The following is a 23,303-nucleotide window of genomic DNA, read 5'->3' on the forward strand; positions in this document are numbered from 1 at the left end:
TACATCATTGCTTGTCCTTTTCATCACTGCCACCGTCATACAACACTTTTGCTGCTGATACAAAAACAACAACAACCTGCAGTTAACATTAAAACGTAATTTATAATCTTTGCCATAAAATTAATAATAATAATAATAATGATAATAATAATAATAATAATAATAATAATAATAATAATAATAATAATAATAATAATAATAATAATAATAATAATAATAATAATAATAATAATAATAATGTGACAGGAGGTATTCAACTATTACTGCTTTATGCTGATCTGCATTCCATACTAAAAATAATTACTAAAAAAAAATTAAACGAACACCCACTTAATTATTACAGTCAAACATTAATTAAATTGACTTATTGACACATCAATACCCCAGGAAAATTCAAAATCTGTGTAAAGTCATCTAAAATATTGTTATACTGTATGATACTGTATGTATGAACCTTATACTGTACATCTCTCGACATCCAAGGGTGACGCCCATTTCCGGATACAAACCACAACACGCATGCGCCATATTGAATTTCGTGGCGGGGAATGACAACGACCTGTCTGTGACGCTGTTAGATTACTGCTGGGACACAGTTTGCCGTGGAATAGGTTTATAAATAAAAAAATAGAAGATGGTTGAAGGCCCAGGTTGCACATTAAACGGGGAGAAGATCCGTGCAAAAGTTCAGGGAGGACAGGAAGTGAAAGAAATGAGAGGCAGCTTGTTAACTTCGACGGTATATCGTGTTTAAACACGTAGCAACATAAGCTAAACCTAGCTAGCACGAATGACCTTACATTATATATTTTTTATATGTTTAGCTTTATATAAGTGCCCACACTGTTTTATACAGTAGTATATGCAATATACAACTAGCTACTTCTGCTTGCTAATTCGACCCGTTTCGTTTTGCGTCTTCATGGTAACATTTTTTTGGTTTGTTTCCAGAAAACCAACTTCCATAGTTTGTGTGGTCGTCAGTACACTTGTGTTAAAACTCTGGGCAAGGAGCTCTTCGTGTACTTCGGTGTCAGAGCTTTGAGGTAATGTTTACCACACACTTCACGCTAATTGCAATCAATAAAATCCTAGCTCCAAGTAATGTCTGTCATACGATTGTGGAATCTGGGCTTAGTTATCATATATATCCATCATATAATGGATTCCCGATATATTGCATCTTATTGTACGTAATTACTCCATATAAAAGGCCAAAGGGTTAGAAATTGATGGATGAGGTGTAACCGTACAATTTTCCTGATGACTTAGATTCAGCATTTTTGTCACTGCAATCAGTGGCAATCAGTCTAGTTCATCTTCAGACTTCCATCTGGCTACTTCCTGCTTATATATATATATATATATATATATATATATATATATATATATATATATATATATATATATATTATATAATTTTTACATTTGTGTGCCAAGTTGTAGTGTATTCTTGCCCTTTTCTGCCCGCTAACCAGCAGCTTTTTAAGACCTTCTGACTCTAAAACCTCTTCAGAAATCTCTTGTGTCCAATAATTATTGGCGATCCATGTCTTTTGATAGTGACTGTTGCCAAAAGCAAAATTGATTGGGGACAGCAGCTAGAAATGCATTTACAGAAAAATTGGTCGACTCAAGCTGTGCACGGAGTATGATTAAGTTCATCCTATATGGTACTTGGCCTTCCAGTTAAAGACTGACATGTTACTTTTACATGTTGTATTTTAACTTTTAATGAAACTTCTTTCTTACAGCTTGTTCAAGTTGGAAATGGGGCGGCTTCATTGCTTTATGCATAAAGGTTAAAAACATCTAATAGAAACAGTTAATAAAAGTGACGATGGGGATTTAAATTATTTTTAATTTTTCTATGTTGTCTAGATTTTACGTATTGTATGTATCATTAGTAAAAAGTGTAAAAAGAAACAGTTGCAATCAAAATTAAATATAAAACACTTAAAAGAAGAGATATAGAATAAAAAATAGCAGTGGCAATAAAGCTGAAACTCTGAAAATGGTCTCATAATTTGATTAAATTCCTGAAAACCCTTAACCATACACACTTGACCTGTCAGATCTATTGGTTTGTATGTCATGATGAAGCTTGGCTGAATGACAGGGTGGCCAGTTCTTATTAAGCTAATAATCCTCTGTGGATCCCACAAAGGGGGGCAATTTGGCTGTTGTGGGGCAGAAATAAGTACAAATGCATAGGAAATTGAATTTATATGCATTTATAACAAGACTATAATATCAATCATACAACTGTATTAAAGGAAATGTAGCAGATTTGCTATACAGCTCATGTAGAGTGAACAAGCAGCTAGAGGTGTTAGCACCTTGCTTTAGCACCTCTGCAGTTTATATACATTTTGATTGACCCACAAGCCACTGTTAAGTTGCCTGTGACATTTCTATTACATGGCCAACTGCCACCCCTACCGTCTTGTCATTTTGCTGTGAAATCTTGTATTTCAGACACACGGTCTATAACTCCTTTTCTTTTGCGCTTTCTTTCTTTCATGCTTGCATCTTTCAGAATCCACTTTGGAATGAACGGATCGATGCGTATCAACCCTGTTGAAAGAAAGGCTACGACTGGTTCCACACCAGTGCTGGAAATACGCCTGACAAAAGATACCGTGTGTTTCTATGACAGTACTGTGGAAATAAGGTAACGGGTACGGCAGCATAGCCGCTATAGATTGAGGTGACAGAAGATCACCTGGGGGTATTGGTCTCATTCAGATAGTATGCCCTACATTAGGCTGTGTCTGAAGCATTGGTGTTGTTGCATGAAAACAGTCTCTGTGACTTGACATTTGTCCTGCTCATTGATTGTTAGGTCTTGGTGTTCTGTTCAGTGGCCAGATAGACATTTAATTCCCCTGTCTGAAAATTTCACCTGTGCTACCTTATCTCATAACAAACAAACAGAATATATATGAAAAGACTTTTGGAACATATAATCTCAAGAGTACACCAGTTGACCTCTTGACAGGGTCGTACATTTCCAAGTATTCCTAGAGATTTTTAAAAAAAAAACAACTTCTGGCAAGGTTGACAGAGGACTGCGAACAACGGATGAAGGCGATGGAGGCTTTGGATGTTTGCTCCTCCGCATTCAGCTTCTCCCGCTCTGAGGAAGCAGTGAGGAGCCAGAGTAGCAGGATGCTCTGTGACGTTCTCCTAGACCAGGCCGTCATGCCAGGAGTTGGCAACATCATTAAAAATGAAGCCCTGTTTGACTCGGGCCTCCACCCAACCGTGAAGGTATGAAAAAGATGATGGATTGTGTTCAGCAGAGGGGAAAAAAAGAGGGGGGAAATGCAAGACAACTGTCACAGATAAAGTTTAAGTCATTGCATTGGAAAGAGGAGGATGCTACTGAAAATAATTTTTAAAAAAGTGCATTGCGGTGCATGCTGCGCACGCCACCCCCCTTGATGAAGTTTAGAGACCAAGATGCTTTCTTTCTTTCTTGAGACACGGATAAGGGTTTTGCTCTGATTTATAATATATGATGTATTATGTGACATATCACTTAAATACTTTCTAATCCTTACCGGGGAGATGTATTTCATGAATCGTGAAGAACCGGTACTTCACATTGCTCTTTGGGGAATATTTTCATTACACTAACTACAAAAGACAAATGTGATTCGAGAGTGACCTTCTTCACTGCCAGTGAGAGACATTTTGCAGAATATTACCAGGGGCTCTGCTCTGCTCCCCTTAGAAAATATTAGATGACTTATAAGAATGTAGCATACCAGACCAAAACATTAATCTATGAGTTTTTTGCCTTCTTTCTTCTGGGACCACTGAATCTCTATAAGCCTCTCCTCCATTATAAAACCCTGAGGTGTCTTGAAAGAGCTGCAATTGGTGTGTTTGTGTACTACAGGTCATTATGTATACTGTAGGAGCTACTGTATGTGGAGGCAGCAAGTGTTGCATATACATGTAAATAAATATTCTCCATTGCATAATTTTTATCTTTTTTTTCTTACTTCCAGTGTGATTTTTTTTTGGTTGCATTACTGATTATTCTGTTTTGAAATGAAGAGCTGTACAGAGGTTTATTCACTCCCTCTTTCTTAGGTTCAACAGCTGACAGATGAGCAGATCCACCACTTGGTGAAAATGACCCGTGATTTTACACTTCTGTTTTACAAGGTGAGACATTTCAAAAAAGATTTCATAAAATCTGTAAATCATATCATAAATAATTTAGTTCTCTAAACATTTTGGATTACTGTACCTTGTAAAAAAAAAGTGACAATTTGTGTCAATTTTCCAATCAATATGATGAAAAAATAAAGGACATTAATAACTGAAGTTAATGTACTTAGCTCAACAACTACATACACTTATTTTGAATTTGAGGCCAGCAACTTTTGGTACGAGGTCAAAGTTGTGAAATCGTGTTTGGTACACAAGTTCATATATAACAGGTAATAATTATATAACTGGGTTTGAGGAGGACATCTCCAGAGAGCTCAGCCATTCATAGGCAACGATCGGATGAGTGGTACCATTCTGTAAAACACATGATAAGGTGTTACGACACAGGTTTGAGAACACTTTGAAAAACAAGCAACGATAAACCATCTGTTTGCATTCCCCTCTTCGTTTGGGTGTGCATGCGTGTGCCGGTTTGTGTGTCCTTTTGCGACAGCTGATTTGGGCTGATTTGCAATAGTAGATTAAGCCATAATCCCAAAACACACTGCATAATAAATTGACAGAGCAAATATTCCTGTATTGTTCTCTTCCTCCATATCTTTGGATTCACTCCTCTCTGCCTTCCTCGTCTCAATCAGTGCCGCAAATCCGGCTCTGCTCTCCACAAACATTACAAAGTCTACAAGCGTCCCCAGTGTGGCCAGTGCTCTCATGTCATCACGGTGTGTCGTCTAGGAGACAACGGCAGGATGACTTACTTCTGCGAACGCTGCCAGAACGGCGATCCCAGTACAATTAACATCAGGTACATAGTTTTATCAAAGATATTAATTACTGGCAACAGTATTGAAATGATTCTTTTCACCAGGCCCACTTTTCAGTCACAGGATTTCTTTCTGTGTAGACTGACAGTTTTATATGAGAGGTAAGTATTGTTTGGCCTGCAAATTAATTTTGAGCAGTCAGCTGGATGATGCTTGATTAATTTTTCACAATAAAACATTTCATTATCGGGTAAAATGTGTTTTTTTTGTTGGATTGTAATTCCTCCAAATGCATTTTAATGAGTGTAAGTTCTTTACTGTTATGTGCTCAACAGACACGGTGCAGCAGTCATTACCACTAAAACTCCCACTTCTCAGACTCCTTCCTGTAGTGCTCATACAAAATGTATAAATGAAAATCACAGCAATAACATTAGAATTTAATAAAATATATAGATAATATATTTTATATGTATTTTCAGAGCATAGTCTTTGCAGAAAGTTCCAGAGCCTTTCAGATAATACATTCACATTTGAAGAAGCCATCTTTTGCAGGCAGATGGGCTTGGCAGGGAGTGGGAAGTGTTATGAGGGGAAATTAATGCGTATTTAAGGCCCTGTTTGCCAGACAGGGCACAGGCTCAACACCTCCTGGGTTGTGTTTGAGCAAAGCTTTGCAAGGGGTTAGAGTCTAAAGCCCTTACATTGCATTACACAGCTGATAAAGACATCTGTGAGGACAGCCATAGCTACTTTGCCCCTCCATGACTGTTGGCAGATTTACCCTCTTGTCAAACATAGTCAGGATTCATGTCAGAACCCTAACATGCATGCTTAGAGCATTTTTTGTGTGTGTTTGGAACACACTTTCACACATCTTCGTCTGTTGCACAAATACTTGTCTGGTTTGTTTCTCATAGCTTGTATTTTTCTACTTTAGTCAGAATAATAGCTCTTCAATAATTAATATCTGTGGCACATGTTGATTATATATTTCCAAGGATGACATGCTTCGAATTGAAGTAATCAAGAATCTGCAGCTGTACGCAGAAACCATAAAGCAATGCGGTTTGAGCAATAATCATTTTTTAAACTCTGATAATGCTTCTAGATACAAAAATTTTACTGCAAGATACTACAGTCAAGTTCTGGAATTAGAGACATGTGATCAACTGATGTGAAATGAGTGAATTCATTTTAAAGGGAGAACGTTTACTTTAAGTTTTACAACTCGACTAAACCAGAACCTCGTTTTCATGGTTTTATACAACATTATTCCTTTTCTATTATTACTAAGTAAACATCTTTGGCCAACAGCTGCTATTCTATTTCCTTTGTGCAGTAAACTGCCTGTCAGGAACAGCTTGATTGGATGGGCCTACAATGAGAGGACCGATGATAATGTGGCTAAGAAGGATGAAGAGGACTGGGCCTGTCCACTCTGTACACTCATCAACCAGCCGGCAGCAAAATCCTGTGATGCCTGCCTCACTTCGAGACCAGAGGGTGAGCAAAATGCTTTTTACAGTCTCTGAATGCAGCGAGCCATCAGAATGTCCTTGTTAGCGAGAGATAAAACAGTGGCTTTGGTTTTTCTGTCAAGCTGAATGATCTCGTGTACCGTCTGGCTTTAGTGTTTAAGTCTGCAGTCAAGCAGGCTGACGTAGTAGGTGTGTGTGTGTGTGTGTGTGTGTGTGTGTGTGTGTGTGTGTGTGTGTGTGTGTGTGTGTGTGTGTGTGTGTGTGTGTGTGTGTGTTACTGAACAAGTAATGAGCGTGTCTGTCAGCCATTTTTTTTCTCCATCTAAAGACATGGAAGAAGTGAATTAGTGCTTGGATGAAATGTCCTTGCCATCCCTCTCATGCAACCATCATACAACAATAAAATGCTTTTTTAAAATTTGTTTCTTTTAGGCTTTTTTTTTTTTAGGCTCACAGATTTCAAATGGAGTACTTTCATCAAATGACAGGACTATTGATCGGCTGCATAAAAACGCCTCCTGACTACTTTCTGTCCCTATGATTCAATTTGTAATGATCTTTCTCAGGACGGGTGAATTCCTATCACATGTGTGACGGTGTGTTGATTTGTTGCTGGTTCACATAATCAGGACAGAAACCTGCATCTTTTGCCATCCTGCTACATTTATAGTGCTTATAGAAAGCATATTGTCTTACCCGGTGTGTACAGATCATTTTTCTCTTTGACACTATCTTTTCCTGCTAATCGGAGTAAAGAGAAAAATGAAGGCAGTGAATACCCCTTAAAGTGCCTGTTCTTGTAACCACCTGAATTTTAATGGGATCCTCAAATGTGCAAATAGGAAAAGTACGCCAGCAGAGGTGTGAGTAAATAATGATGATAGCAGTGCCTTAAAACTATCCCTTTAAAAATACGTGGACATTAATAATGGACATTTATATCTCCGGGGAAAGTTGACTAAGCACACTTCCCCAACTTCTAGACTTTGTGTCTTTCGGTTATGTATTTACATCTTTTACTGTTGACCGCTGAACTGCTCTCCTAAAACAGCTGGGGGTTAAGCGCCTTCCTTGCTCAAGGGTGCTGTACACTAACGGTCGTTTCTGAGGGATGGAAGCAGCAGTTAATGACTGTCACGCAGTTCACCATTACTGAACACATCGACTTATTTTCAAAGTTGTATCGCACGAGGGCTCGTTTCGCAGGATTTTGTGCATCGGGGCATCTTCAGCACAGCAGATTGTTTGACATTTTATCTGACGGCAGAACACAGCAGTCTGGTGCTTACTGGTAAATTTTATTGCGAGATAACCACTTATAGCCAACAACAAGCTGAATTTTATGAGTGCAGCTGCTGCACACGAAATGAGTTTTCTCACCCCGGCTCCATCTTCACAGCGTACAAAGACAGCGTCAGTGCAGAACTGTCACCCTTCAGTCCTCATTTGATTAAATACCCCTGCACTGCCTTCAAGAAACCACAAGAGGAGCTCAAAGTCAACTGGAGATCTGCCTTTGGGACTTCCACCCTTGTTTTCTCTGACTTGAGCAAGAAGCCAAAGCCTGTAAACTCCCCACTCACCACAGCCAGCAGTCATTTGAATTCCTTGGCGGCAGAGCGAGGTTTATATAAATACAACGTCTGCCAAGGGACAACAAGCCCCAATTATGCCTCTGGTGGCTGGCAGAGGCAAAGTGCCGAGATCTCCAATGGGGAATCAGTGGCCTCCTACAGTCACCCATCCAAGAAAATGAGAATTGATCACAGCCCCTTTTCTAGTAACAATGCTCAAAATGGAACCCCCAACTCATGGTGAGTGAATCTCTCGCTTGGGTTTTCATGAATAAGTTTATAATAGGCGAAGTTTTTTGCAACTTCAGGGAGATAAGTGGGATAAAAAAAATGTCTGACTGTGGAATTTTTAATGCCACATTGTTAAGAAAAAGAAAGGAAAAAAAAGCTTAGATTGACACATAACCGTTGTGGAATACCATGCAAATGTGTGTTATATATCACCACACACAGCTGAAGAGAGGTTGTTTACTAGCTAATAAGGGTTGATGTGACAGGTATACATGTTTTATTTTCAATTTATTTCAAACTAATAAGACTCTTTCCTCACTACTGTCAGTATGTGTAAAGTAGATACAGTAAGACGCAGCTCTTCCATTTCTTCCCATTCCCAGCGTCCCTTGTTGTGCTTCCCACCGCCGTCCAGCGGTCCTCAGAGTCGTCCACAAGGAGGGGGAGAATAAAGGACGACAGTTCTACACCTGCTCGCTTCCTACAAACACCAAGTGTAACTTCTTTGAGGTAAACATTATCACGTCTCAACAGCAAACTACACTTTATTTCAGACACATTTAGTTTTGACCTGTCCACAAACATTAAAATGTTTCCATTGACTGACCATGGCAGACACTGACGTTAAAGATCATCTTCGTACTTGCATGAAGGCAAAAACAAAACATGGAGAGTCTGACAAATAATACAAAATAATAAAAATATGCACGTATTTTAGGCAAAAGTTTTTGAAGTCAGTACGCGAAACATTTTTATTGTGGGATAACTTTTTAATATAACCTTATTACGTCTTTCACAGTGGGCTGACTTACACTTCCCTTTGTGTCACCATGGGAAACGCTGTTTAATGAGGACAGTTCTCAAACTAGGACCTAACAACGGTCGCCAGTTCTTCACATGCAGCCATCAAAAGGGTAAACAGTGTGACTTTTTCCAGTGGGCAGACAGCAAACCAGGGGAGTCCATCCTCCCTGGATGTTGATTTCTGACTTGACTTCTGAGTAAAACCTGATGCTTACTGCATTTTCATTTAGGAAAAAAAATGATTAGAGAAAGCAAAGCAGGAACTCATCATTATGTTCATTAAATACAGACCTGGCTCTGAAGCATACATTTAATGAGCATCTGCCAGCTGTCAGACTGCAAGTCACGTATGAGAGAATTATTAAAAAGAGTCTCTTAGCATTTTATTTGTATTCTGTCTTGTCTGTTTTTTAATCAAATTATGAGAAAAATACTTGAATAAAGAAACTGAAGGAGCGAGAGTACGGTGTGATGCATCAACACGCATTTCCACATTACACTTCATCTTGTTCAGTTAGAAAGTTATTCAACCCTAATTTTATATTTACTTCATTGGCAGCTACACTATTTTCAGCTGTTTGCAATAATCCAATCAACATTATACTTTAAATACTGCACTGCAACAGGTTTTCCCACCTTCAACACAAAAGTAACTTTGACTTGTGCTGTCTCAGAATTAGACAACTCCATGAATAGCAAACCAAACCAGACAGATATGAAACCAAACCGGAACCTCTGGTTCATAGATCAGCTGCATGTGTGGAAGAGGAAGTAAAATACCTGCCTTCATTGGACATTCTACAAGCAGAATGATGCAAAACCAAGGCTTGGTCTCAGAACAATTCCCTGAACAATATGGAGTAGCCGTCACAGCTACCCGATTTAAAACCTGTTGGGATTTGAAGGTGGTGGTTTGTGGCACCTCAAATCGGGAATATTTTAAAACTGGTGCCCCTGGTCCAGGAGGAAAGGGATGAGATCCCTAAGGAATGCCAGAAGCTGCATCATGTCTGTTGCAGTTCATAACATTATAATCGAAACATTTTAGGTTGTCTGCAGACGTATTGAGCTATTTAAACTGCTGTTGTCTAATGTGGTTATGACAAACAGCTGCTAAATGGTATTATTTTATTGCTAAACCCTGAGAAGCTTACATCTTCCAAATATACACCTAAATATGGGTGTTCTGTAACAAAGACAGTCCTCTGATAAAGCTTCAGCAAACGATGGGAAAGGAATGATGTAACTTCACCACAGAGTGTGAGCATACATGTCAACGCCTTCCAGCCTCCTTAGAGACATTAATGAGATTCTTGTGGGAAGATAAAGTGGCCCATATTGTCACAACCATAAAAAATCTTCTTTCACTCAGCTGAACTGGTGTCTGAGGACAGGAGGCCTACAGTTGAACCATCCTGAAGGTGGCGTCTTTCAGAAATCAATACATTTGTAATGCTTTTTAATTCAAACATTTGTATATGTGTTATTATTTCGAAGTCTTACTTGTGGGTATCTAATAATCATCACATGTCAAGAAAAGACAATGCACCCCTGCTGGGGTAAAGTTCAAACAAGGAGACTCATAATATGAAAATCAATGAGCACCACTCTGTGGCAAGCGGTGAAAGGCTATTTTACACCTGTCAGATTGGAACAATCACACACTCTTTAAAAGCAGTCGACAGATTTTAGGAGGGGGGTGTCCATCTCAGAGGTCGACACCATATAGTGGAATTGTGAGAGGGCAGGGACTTTGTTACAAGCTGCACCTTTAAAAGACAAAAGAATATCAATGTTACAGGTGAAACACTTTTTCAAAATCTTTTCATCTATTTCATGCTGGTATTAACAGGTAAAAATGACAAGGCAGACAACAAATATTTTCATATTTAGTAAACATGGCTTTAAATAATGTAAGAATAAATGCCTGGAACATTAGGTTTTCAAATGTCTTTGAGAAAAACAAATTCGACCCAACCCGTTTGTCAGATTTCAAGGACACGCAACGTCGTTTCGGTATGATTGCACACCCAACTGTTGATCACAGGGAAACTACACAAAAGACCTTCATGTGTTTTCTGAAGGCAGAAAGGGAAATGTCACGCCACTTAAGCTGCCGCCATGTTGCCATGAGAACAAAGTGATTATTGGTCAGTAGGTATCGTGGAGCAGATTGTGCTGGAGTTCAAGTGGAGATGTCAGGCGTCAGATCGAGGAGGCAGGTTAAGAAATGTGAAATTATGAACAAAACGTTGACAAATTGACATTCATTTACGTCATCCTTTGATCTCAACATTTGAAGTGATCTTTAGGTTGTTTGGAAAAAACGCTAACTTCAAATTACTTCTAGTCCTTTTTAACGTTAAACATGCTTTTAAGCACTTTGTCCAAAGGCCTGTCATCACAGTCGATCCACTCGTCTCATTTCTCAGTCTGCTGTTGTTTTGCTACATCAGGCAGCCAATGAAGCAAAGTCCATTTAGTCCCTTTCATGTTTCCCTGGGCAATTTGACTTGAGCATCTCTTTTATTGTATGAGTCTTAAGGTAAACATTTATTTAAACTGGCAATGGGCAGGTTTTGTTTTTTTGTTGTTGTTTTTTTGCTTAAATGTATCATTATTTAGTAAATGTTGATTGCACAGTGTAATGGCTGCAGAGTAATGACATCATCTACATTTAGATTGGTTCCTCTCAAGAAAATGAAGGCTGAGTGGCGATCCAGTGTGGCTGGCAGCATGGCACCATTTCTATTTGCTCTCATGTCTCCATTAGAGACTAATTGAATGAATAAACTTGTGCTTTTGTCAAAAGGCTATATTTGTGAGGCCGTGCCCCCGCCATGGTTTGTATATTCCAGCTGTGAGTCACGCTTCTTTAGTGTGAAATGGGCAACAAAAAGACTTTTGCAAAAGCCTACATCTTCCCTTTCATCTGTCCTTGGGGTGCATTTTTAGAATTGTACAAATTCAAATATATAAACAAAAGGTTTTAAAATGGTTTGAAATTTTTTTTTAATTAGTTGCAATACATTCTTTTTTTTAAATTTGGTTTGGGAAAAAGTATATTGATGCAGCTGTAACAAAATTAAATGCAACCAGGAACCTAGCTGAAGGGGCACATTTAGCTAATGTAGTGACGCAAAATTAAAAAAAGCTACTTCTACAAGCGTGAGCTTCAAAATCACCTGCAAATCTGTCGTAATGCAATAATATGTCTTTCAGGATGATTCCCCCCAGTCTGGCCAGAGTGTGGAGCACTCCTCACTGACATAGTTCACACCTAGCACTCCAGTTAGCAGCCTCCAGTCAGGGTTAGGTGTTCACCCCTTTTTTAATTGTCAATACATTTCCGACACAGATATCAGTTTACATTAATAGTGGTCTTTAAAGGTCAGTGATTGTGCGCCTTTGGCTGTAGCTAAACGGTCTATAATTGTGAACTTTACACTCACCATAATGGCCTGTTGTGTTAGCACAGATGATTGCTCCAAAGAATTGTGGGTAATGCCTCTTGATTCTGGATATGGCCGTCTCGCAGGCTGTCGAGGGATCTGCCCCGGCTCTCATCAGCTCCACAGCCAAGTAACTGTTGGCAGGATTACACGTGGCGCACATGAGCCAAACTAACAAGTCCTGTCAGGGCCACGAACCAGGATGAGGATATGGATGTACTTGAGATTTCTGCCGTGGGCTGAATATTATGTGGACAACTCTCAATGTCAGTCTTCAAATGTAGAAAACAACAATGCAAGTTTTAGATTTTAAAGTGGAAGGTTATTGAATTCTTGTCGAAAAACATCTCTGACAAGACATTTATCATGGGAATTATTCTGTGCATAAGACAGCAATCATATCAATTTGTATAAAATTATCCCCTTTAGGTACTTTACATCTGAATGCATCACATAACGCAAGCGAACATCAAGATCGGTCGTTGTGGTAACGTTCAGACAAACAAGACAGATTTATCTTCATCATTTAGAACTGCGAGGAAAATTGTGGATGTGGAAAATGAAGGATAAACACTTGTTAGTACGCTTGCAGCGAGGTCTTGGTGGAAAAAATGCAACACCCACTGGTTCAAGGAAGTGACTCAGAAAAGTCTGATTGAAACAGGCATCTGAGGTGTAGCTGGGTGCAAAACTGTGATTGCAAAGTGGAGTACAGCTTAAAAAATAACAAAAGCATTGTGTACTCACCTAACTATCCTGAATAAATAAATCTACAAAAAAATAACCCTCTCAGAGACCGCCATATTATAACGTAGACACCAACAGCATTTTAAGTAAAATCTCGTCTCTTCTGGGGAATGTCCAAATGACAGATTTGGGGCAATGTAGTCATGCTTCCACTCTTTATAATGCTGTTGTTCCAATTGCAACACGAAGTTCACGCCATAAATTGGCTGTTTAAAAACTACACGTGTCAGAGATGTCAATTTTCTGAAACATCATTTCTCTGTCAAGGAAAAAAAAAAAGCAGTGTAACAGTCCTATTACTCAAAACGGTGGCCAGGAAATAAACCCTGGTTATTGTGCATTTGAGATATTGTGCAGTTGAGATTCAAGCAACATGTCTCTCGCCGCACAACAGGAAGTTCTGATGGCTGAATCTTTGTAATGGGAAATTATTTTCATATTTTCTTTGAACTGAGGACGACACCAGAGCAAATCCTCTTTAATATGATTTCTATACTTCAGTGGGAATAAACAAATAAGAGAAAATATGTAGTTGAGAAGATTGGAATTCCTTTCATAATGTCCTGTTTGATGGATTTATGTTTTTCTTCTGTGCCGTGAAGCAGACACTGACCCGGGGTCGTAGCAAAAAAAAAAAAAAAATATATATATATATATATATATATATATAAAAGAAGGAATATGGTTGTTTACCTTGGCAGAAATCGCATCATGACGTCTCCATCTCCGGTGGCGGCGGCGGCACCAGCCGAACTGTCTGCATAGGCCCCAGCTCCAATGATGGGAGAGTCTCCAACACGACTAGTGAGGAGTCAACCAGGGTTTAAACAAAACAATACTGCAAGCACATATCCTCAATTTTTAACTACCTATAAAACAAAGTAAAAACTGTAAGGTTAGCATTATTTCCAGTGGCCATTTTTTAACTCAATTTTGACACATTAAAAATCCGTATAATCTCGAGAACATACCCTGGAACTTTGTGAGTTAGCCCATTAGTGGATGTACCAGCAGCCACATGACCGTCTTGATCAAGAGCAATAATCCCTGGTACAGAAACAAAAGAAATCGTATCAAACGTCGGTCATCAGTGGGGTATCCCAGCAGCTACACATGGCTAGATAAAATTATTTCAAACCCTTGTTGGAGGCAGTACTTATACATCACATTCCTAGCGGCTGCAGGTACCCCAACCTGAACGTCGAGTCGAGTTCAGATTTCATTAAAAAGAGGCCAGGTACATCATTAATCACTTTTTTTGTTAGATGTGATTCTTTTCAACTCAGTCAAGACTTCAAAGCTTCCCTTTTCCCTGCTGACTTCTATTTCAATGAGTCTGTCTCATGTTCACAGGTCTCTTATCACCGTCTGGGTTCAATGCTAAAATACTAAATTGTGTCAAAATGACAGACTTCACAAGTAAAAACCTACCGATGGTGTCGTGGGAGTTTGGGTTAGCATGCTGTGTCCTGTTGCTCTGCTTCAGTGTTGCGCTCGGCTTGTATGGTCCACAGGACTTGGAAGAGTCAGGAACCACGTTCTTTGGACAGGGAAGAAAACATTATTGATTTATGACACACCTTTATCCATGACATAAAATGATGTAATAAAATAATACATTTATCACTGTCTTCAAGTATAGCATGACCTGCGTCTGACCGGAAGGTGTGTGAGAAAGAAAAACTGCTTTAAAAAAAGGTGATATTCTGAGTGGAATTAAACGGTCACTCAAATTGAATTGAGAACCATTAAAGGTGAAGTGAAATGTTAAATCAAAGGCCTTTTTTTTTTTAACCACAAAATGTGTACCTGTATCAGAATTATACCTAAAAGGCCATCGATAAAGGAACGTTGAGATCAACTGGTCGGCTTTGTGAAAGAGTCTTTGCATTATTTATGAAGCAAAGTCAATTATATTACATCTCATGAAGGTGAGGGGAAAACCCCAGGAAAATATTCTGGTTAGTGATTAAAAAAGTTCACATACAGTTCTTCTGTGACTTTGGCATTCTTACAATTTCTAAAAGTATATGGGACTGTCAAGTAATTTATGGACGTGTTGAATGCCTACGAGTAAGGAGACGGATTCTCTATTTTGTTCTCTCAACCGTTTTCTGCTTTGTACCATTTGTCACTATTTGCTGCTGAATGTTTTGTCCGCCTGTTTGGTTTTATCGGACTAAATAATGTGATTTAACATCATGAGTAGTTCAAGGAAACTCTGGAGAAAAGCTGCTCGTCTCTTAAATAAGTCGATGTCACCTTGAAGAAGGTACTTCTCTCCTGTGCTTTACAGTGAAGCAGTTCAGTGGACGTCTGTGGAGGACTGTCATTGAACTAGACAGCCCCAAGTGTAAAATGGAAGTTCGATCAATAGCACACTGCAAACTCTATCGGGAACTCTGGCGTTGGCTTAAAAAGCACAAATCAACCTTATCCTAGAGCCGCCATCGGGGACGTGAACTGGTTCGTCTTAAAAAATAAGAGAGTTGGCGCTGTGAGGCATCACCTACTGCAGGGCCGACTTTTTGTGAACTACTTTAGTATGCTTGTCAATTCCCGTACTTAAATATCAGTCTTTTAGAAACAACATGCCCATAGCTAACACAAGTGAGAAAAAAACACACATTCTAAAACACACACACACACACACACACACACACACACACACACACACACACACACACACACACACACACACACACACAAACCTTTCGATAATTAGGTTGGCAGTTGCCCTTCAGCCACTGGGAGAAAATATTCATAGATTTGGTGGTTGTCAGGTCTTCTGCAATGAAGCCCATGTTCTCTGCAAACATAGTGGCTGTAAAAGCAGAAATAATTCTCAGAAGATCATTGGTACATCTCAGGCCATGATGACCTTGGGTTTTAAGAAAACAAAGGGTCATAAATAAATAAGGTTATATCTAATAAAGGGTCGTAATTTAGGATAAGCCTCACAATCATTTCTGCTCTGAACAGCGGTGACCTCATCATTCCTTTAAGAACGATGGCTGGGTACAGAGTAGAATTTGATTTCATGAGCTGAATTTTAAGGAGAAGACTAAAATAGGTCATGATGGAAACTTGTTTTTCTTGACTATCAAACAAATAATGGTAGCAAAGTCATTCCAAATTCTTGGGGTTGGAGTTGTATTATGAGCTTTCAATCTGTCATTGGGTAGTTGTTTTAGGTGCAAAAGCCAAAGGGGATATTGAGCTGCATTAGCAGACATCCGTGCTCCTACCCGACTCTCCTACTAGCATCGTCTGTTCGGTTCTCTCCATCACGGCTCTAGCGACCCCGATGGCATTCTTGATTCTTCTTAGATTTGCGACTGCTCCCACCTCCATCGTATCTCTGGACACACCAAATTGCAGAGAAAAATAATGTTACTGCAGATACGCATCCCTGCAAACTGTCATGTGACTCCTCTAATCTGTGTGAAAAATTGGGGGCAAAAAACAAACCCACAAGTTTTGCATTATGTTAACTGTGAAACCCTATGCAATTACATTGCATGGCACACACAAAGTTGCTTTACTCGGGTCTCCCTCATGAAAGATTATTGGATGCATGACCCTGGAAACCCCTTTCCCTGTGTCCACCATCAGTAATTTATAATTTATCTACAAAAAGTTGATTCTCCATAATGTCCAGGACAGATTTATTTCTTATCTTCCACAGATGCGTGAAATGCATGACTCCAGAAACTGCATTATCTCAGCTCCATATTGGAGGCAGTGCTGTGTCTCTACACTTTTCCATCACCATACTGTGATCCAATACATAATGCCCTGCTCCAAATATGTATTTCAATCTCCCAGATCTGCATTGTTATCTAGATCCGGATCCAGTTGCTCATAGTGGTGGAACGTCACGAGTCACCCGTGCAGCTATATATCGTTCTTCGAGGCGGACTATCCTGTCCTCACAATGTATTCATGACTGTGATCAAAAAAGTTGATTTTCTTGCAAAATGGAGGCAGGAAAGCAGAATAATACCAACAAAAAAAAACAAAAAACAGCTTGCTGCTTGCTTTTTGTCTGTCATTATAAGCTGACATTTTACTCCCAAGACAACTTCAGAGTGTGTAAGTGTTTGCACTTAAGGACTTAAAAAACTGGCAAGCTTTTATATCACAGGACAAATCTTAATTAGTCCTTTTTTTGAGGATAGGCTGTCTGAAAAGGTCAACCAGTTGTGCCTGTAAATGTTAAAGATGCACATACAGCACTACAACACTAAACTGTAAGGCATTCAAACAATTTGTTGACAGCTACAGGTGCCTAATTAGAGTCATAAAGATCTAGGTCATTTCTAATGAAATTTAAGTCATTACTGTGCAAAAATTTACATCTAAATTTTGCATGTAGTTTCTTCAGCTTAAGGAATGTTGAATAGGAGCATCATTTCATGTTCAAGGTTTTGCAAAAATAACACGGGAAAATAACATTTGCTAAAATACATCTGGACTTTTTCTTCCTGACACATGCTTCAAGGAGGAATCGGAGCTGGAATGGAATAAAATGTCCAGTACGGTTCCAGTAGCCGAGACAAATTTATTTTCCATTTTGCTACTCTACCCGTTCATTATCATGGCGTCCAGCGTGGTCTCTCCGGTCTCATCGGGGCTCCCACCGTAGCCGACCGAGCCGCCGCACTGCTCCACCTCGCAGAGGGCGCACCCTTTTTCAACCGCATCCAATACTGAGCCGCCCGACTGCAGGGTGTCCCACGCTATGGTAGGAAACAAAGCAGCCAAACATTCAGTGTAGAATGTAATAATAAAAAATAAAAAACAGATATAGGTAGTGAACATCCTGCAAGAGTCAGATAATATTACATTTTTCACCTCATCCTGGAGGTCTCTACCAATCTTTACAACCACACAAAGAAAGTTTGTGTCCCGGCCTCTTGTGAGTCTAACATTTTTGACTATAAATGTAAAGTATCCGACAGCACAACAACATTCTGAAGCTTCAAGATCGTTTCAGGTCAGTTTAATTTGTAATGTGCAATAAATCTGGACGCAATTAAGGTTAAAACTGTAATCTTACATTCTTCCATTAATGCTAAACAATCTCCCTACTCGCAGACTGTATCAAATAAGTAAATAATTGAATCTATTTGTCCAGTTTACCTCATGAGGACATGAGCAAAAGGTTCAGATGAGGCAGAAGATGACCAACGTGATGGATTCCTCCTGAACTGGGAGTGTGAGCCGATAAACATTTGGTCACTGATCCCCCAAAGCACCCAAGGGGGATCAATGCACCAACTGGTAGCGCTGTCACCAGCTTGCCACTAAATTCTCAGACCATTGCACTGTGTTCAGCCTGATGCTACCACAAATTCCTCCTCCTACCATTTGTGATTTAGCCATTTATAAATGTTCGTCTGCCACCTTCTGTAAACGCTCGTCTCCGGATGTAATGGTGTTTTTATATCAGACTCAGCATTACGATCTTTGTCACTTAGAAAATGCAGCAGGATGGGAGAAGAGATTAGTCTGTCATTGGCAGCTGCTTCAGTAAACCCCTAAAGAGAAGAGATCCGCACGGGTGAATCAATAGTAGTCGCTCACAGACTACACTTAAATATCTAATCTAGAATAAACATGGGATGTACGCTCAAAGGAAATGCAAGAAAATCTTTTATATATATATATATATATATATATATATATATATATATATATATATATATATATATATATATAATAAATTGTTTGTACAACTTATGTAGAAGGCAGGTTTTTGTAATATTTCTCGAAATAGAAGCTTTGGTTGATTGTGTGAATTTATCCCAAAGGATGACTCCCTGATTTACTTACCCCAATAAATAGCGTGAAGTGCAAGGAACAGTTTTTCATAACGAAAAACCACATCAGTCAGTAAAAAGGAGATTTGAGGCCTGTACCATAAAGCTTGATTAACCTCTTACTTATCTGGCTTCACTTACCGAGACATCCACCGTCCGGATTTTCGGTACCATAAAGCCGGCTACCAAACTCACTAATTCAATTCAGGCTTGTCCAGTCTAGATCTGTGCGCGCTCACATAAAAAGGGCAGAGGTTGCTGCATGCGACCAATCGCAAACATGCAACAAACCGGCCCGAGCCGCATATTTCACAACGGAGGAGCAAACAATAATAATTAATAAATACGAGCAATACAAATCAATAATCCAGGCAAAAAGCAACACAGTTGCAGCTGCCAAACGGCGCAAGGATCGCTGGCACAAAATCGCCGAATGTGTCAATGCAGATATAATATTACTTCCCTACTATGACTGCCACTTGTATATCTGACTACAGTAACATTTGTGTGTTCCATAAATGTATGTGTGTACCACATTTTTCGTTATGGCATGTGATTGTAGCCCCCGCGACTTTATGAACAGCTCTATGTACTGTGTTCTTCCCGAGGTTTTCAGCATCGCCAAAAGAATACATAAAAGTACCTATGAATGAATGAATCAATCCATGATTTACTTAAACAAATCATTGATTAATGGCATTTTATCTGTGGCTTGCTTGTAACCCGTCCAACGATGGATTTAAGGACATCATAATAATTACGAACATCACTAAGAAATATATTAACTGTGGCAAAAAACCTCAGTGCAATGCACACTGTCTGCGGGACTGTCAGCGTGTGGTTGTGGTGCGTTACATTACTGATGTAAGGCTCCAGCAGCTGACACATGTAATGTAACCTGAGGACTGTGAATTTGAAACCATCCAATCAGAAACCAGCCAGGTGATTACGGCCTCTCTTCACACGATCAATTATGTTGTTTTCAGGTGAAGATTTGAAATTTTCAAAAATTTGTCAGACAATATTACTTGCTGTTTATTATGTATTATTGCATTTGTTATAGACTGATCTGAAGTTTAACTATTACTCAGGGAAGTTTAAAAAAAGAATATTTATAAAAGAAATTATTATTCACACAGCTAACAAATATCTTTTGTTGATACTCCACAAAATGTGATTTCTAAACTTTTGCAGATATTTTGTAGCTGTTTTGCACTTCTGCTTTGGCTTATTTGATAAAGAATTCTTTAGCTAAGATTAAATACATTTAAATCCTGTATATTTTTCCATGTTTAAGAATTGACAAAAGTTTCTATTATAGCAAACCATAAACTAAATACTTCACAGTCCTTAAACACGACCAGGGAGTATTTTCCTGGAAATCGCAAGTGTTCAATCCAAATATTTTTGATAAATTTTATTGATAATGATGACATTTTGAAATCAGGACTTGCAGTAAATGTTATGACCAACGTTAAAATCTCCTCTGACCTTTACTTTCAGGGGTGGTTTTATTTGCTTGTTTAAAGATTTTGGCGAATTCCCAACCTGTACTCAGACTGAACTTTCTCAGTGAACGACAGCATGACGTCACCTACCTACAGCTGCCGCGTTCTTGAACGGCCAGGTGTTGATAACGACGGGTCGGGCCGCCTCTACCAGGGGGAACAGCAGCATGAGGGTAGAGACGAACAGCAGCGTCATGTTTACACACAGTAAGAAGTAACTTTAAAACAAGGAGGGAGACTGACGTCACCTCCTGTTCGCTGCCATGAAAAAATATTTATTAATTCCAACAAACTAACAAGCCAAGACGGTTGTTGCAGCCTTTAATTTGTTCTTTCTTGTTAAACACTTCCTGCACTTCCTTGTTGTGTCACATGCTCTGTGGGCGTGTCCTTCATTAAAGGGACAGTACAACAATGGGACCAGACGGAAGGGAACGATGTGGGTTTTCTCACACAGAGCACGTTTATGTCCATATTTTGACACGGCAAGTCAAGTCAAAAACAAGAGCTAGTAAATTTTAAAGGTAGTAGGGGGGAAAAAAAGGCTTCAATCAAATCCTGTTCTTGCCTTGGCTTCAGCCTAAAATATTGATAGACAATATGAACAATACAGACAAATATGAAATCATCAGACTGAGAAAACGAAACTCCGAATCGGAGTTCAAGAGCAGTGTGAACACTGACAATGTCATTACAACTAAAATCTAATGAATAAGAAACGTAAACTGTCGCCATTACAAATTCTGTATAAACCGGTCATGATGATGTCACATTTCCCATGAGTCCCAATTTTGGGTTGCCAGTGCTGAGGTCAGCAATGCAGGTCTTACAGGTGACGATCCTATGAGGTTTATATGTGTGACAAGCATGTCTCTTCACAGTGCATTATCACACTTTCAACATGTGCAATTATTTTGCACATGCATTAATAGTAATGTTATGGCTTGAGTGTGTGCAAATAAAAGTATGGAAGGGATTTTTATTTTTATTTCTTAAGTCAGCTGGACAGTATCCTGATATGTTACCCTTAATATTCAGACCAGAGTGCTCATTCTTGCCCTCTTTAAGGCAGATGAAAAATGCTCCAATTTTTAGTAGCTATGCTCTTTGCTTATTCACTGTGGGGATGCTTGGAAACCAAGGTAAGTATTTTCCTTGTGCTTCAGAAAATGCCTTGGCTCAGGTCAGTGTTGTTGTGACAGGCAAATATCAACATGTTGACCATACAGCCCTTGTATCGGAACGTTCACTTCAAAAGGAACATCTAATCTGCTGCTTATTGGAGTGATTGTTGGTCTATCGAGGAAAGATCAAATGACAAATATCAACATTTTGATTGATATGTTAAGACAAAAAGCCAGAAGCATTATCAAATCGTTTATGCACTTCTAACTTTCCCCCAGTGTTCCATTTTATTTTCCTCATTTCCTTCAAATACACCTCCTCACTTGAGGCACTCGATTGTTGAGTGCAGGAAACAATCTGTGGTAAAAAGTTTTGGCAATTATATGGCACATACCTACAGTGTACACCTCCTGCTGGGTGTGGAATTTGTCTTTCAACTTTGTAGTGTAACATATTCTAACAGAGGAGTCCCTTAGAACAGATAACATGACAGGAATGGATCCTCTCATTTTGTACCAAACAAGAACAAAGCATGGGCCGCGCTGAGAAACTAACAATATAGTCTAACCTTGAGACGTGGATGCCAACAGCGTTGCCTCTTTTACATTATTCATGTGAAAAAATGCAATTTTCACTTATATTTTATTCATTGGCTTTTCCTTAAACAATTGGAAGTCTTGGCATGATTTTGACAGGGATATCTGATGGAGAGAAAATGCACAAAAGAGAAAGAGTATTATTACTTTCGCTGTGTTGTTGATTGAATTAAAGACCAGCTGGTAAAGGAACGGCATGTTAATAAAAACTTATTGGGGGGGGTCCTTTCAAGTTGTTCCATAATGACCTTCATGCAATGTCAGTTCAGGTGAGTGCAAAGGCGTCCTGAAAAATGCATGTGTGAATATCCGATCTACTGCACTGCTGTATACTGTATGTGGACTGTTATCTGCCTTGTGGTTGACAAAATGTTATTATAAGTAGGTTATGTGAAATTTAGTGACCCTGATTTATTGTATATGAAAAAAAAATTGAGATAATTTTTTTGTCAGCCAAACAGTTTTTCTCATTACATGACATCTATATATAAAAAAAATATATTTTGGTGGAAGGGATTCCATGGGATGTTTTTAACAGGATTAACAAATGGATGAATTCCAAAATTGCAAAAATATTGCAAGTCAACATGAGTTTTCAGTGACATTTGGAAGATATGTAGAAGTATCTGACAACAGCATGGAGGTCATTACCCTTTGTGATGCATCATTATCTGGTGACAGCTCGATATTCATGGGGGGTTTTTGAGTATCTGATGTTACCAAGAGATATCAAGTTGTCAAGCCTGATGGAATCAATAGCTGTATTGGGGAAAAAATGAAAGAGGCAATTAAATCCTTCACGAATGAAAGGATTGTTAAAATATTGGTTTGTTCCGTATTTTGACAGAAATCCAACAGAACCTGGCCATGCTGTGGTTTTACTTATGTATTAATTTATTTGCAGCCCAGAGTAAGGGGACCAATCATAAAGGGACCCAACAGAATGCACAGATCAGGGATTTAATATCATTTCTCAATCAAACTAACAAGTAACACTCAATACTTGAC

The 23,303-nt window shown here is 39.0% G+C and overlaps 2 protein-coding genes across 3 annotated transcripts; one reads left to right on the forward strand and one right to left on the reverse strand.

Annotated features, from left to right (window-relative positions):
• The first annotated feature begins 548 nt into the window (after positions 1–548).
• neil3 (nei-like DNA glycosylase 3) lies at positions 549–9,503 on the forward strand. The gene is made up of 10 exons (XM_068326107.1): positions 549–739; positions 952–1,046; positions 2,540–2,674; positions 3,060–3,273; positions 4,105–4,179; positions 4,827–4,993; positions 6,295–6,458; positions 7,833–8,247; positions 8,622–8,748; positions 9,038–9,503. Exons 1-10 carry the CDS (start codon positions 635–637, stop codon positions 9,218–9,220), a joined length of 1,680 nt encoding a protein of 559 aa, XP_068182208.1. The 5' UTR covers positions 549–634; the 3' UTR covers positions 9,221–9,503.
• A 142-nt stretch (positions 9,504–9,645) lies between these two features.
• On the reverse strand, positions 9,646–20,930 carry aga (aspartylglucosaminidase). 2 transcript variants are annotated; one of them, XM_068326108.1, is made up of 9 exons: positions 20,665–20,930; positions 17,830–17,983; positions 16,490–16,602; positions 15,953–16,065; positions 14,673–14,781; positions 14,213–14,288; positions 13,935–14,042; positions 12,495–12,628; positions 9,646–10,811 (listed from the first exon to the last, which is right to left on the reverse strand). In XM_068326108.1, exons 1-9 carry the CDS (start codon positions 20,768–20,770, stop codon positions 10,711–10,713), a joined length of 1,014 nt encoding a protein of 337 aa, XP_068182209.1. In that variant the 5' UTR covers positions 20,771–20,930; the 3' UTR covers positions 9,646–10,710. The 2 variants fall into 2 exon arrangements, with proteins under 2 accessions (XP_068182209.1, XP_068182211.1); XM_068326110.1 differs by lacking the exons at positions 9,646–10,811; positions 12,495–12,628 and adding an exon at positions 12,629–12,766.
• Positions 20,931–23,303: the final 2,373 nt, after the last annotated feature.

The sequence above is a fragment of the Antennarius striatus genome, chromosome 10, assembly GCF_040054535.1.
Source record: "Antennarius striatus isolate MH-2024 chromosome 10, ASM4005453v1, whole genome shotgun sequence".
NCBI classification, from domain to species: domain Eukaryota; kingdom Metazoa; phylum Chordata; class Actinopteri; order Lophiiformes; family Antennariidae; genus Antennarius; species Antennarius striatus.

Excerpts from the sequence above, each read along its gene's own strand:
- neil3 (XM_068326107.1), top strand. The coding sequence starts at position 635 with ATGGTTGAAGGCCCAGGTTGCACATTAAACGGGGAGAAGATCCGTGCA. Across the intron at positions 740-951 it reads GCAGCTTGTTAACTTCGACG|AAAACCAACTTCCATAGTTT; the intron begins GTATATCGTGTT and ends GTTTGTTTCCAG. Across the intron at positions 8,749-9,037 it reads CCAAGTGTAACTTCTTTGAG|TGGGCTGACTTACACTTCCC; the intron begins GTAAACATTATC and ends CGTCTTTCACAG.
- aga (XM_068326108.1), bottom strand. The coding sequence starts at position 20,770 with ATGACGCTGCTGTTCGTCTCTACCCTCATGCTGCTGTTCCCCCTGGTA. Across the intron at positions 17,984-20,664 it reads CAAGAACGCGGCAGCTGTAG|CGTGGGACACCCTGCAGTCG; the intron begins GTAGGTGACGTC and ends TTCCTACCATAG. Across the intron at positions 16,603-17,829 it reads GACGCCATGATAATGAACGG|AGATACGATGGAGGTGGGAG; the intron begins GTAGAGTAGCAA and ends TGGTGTGTCCAG.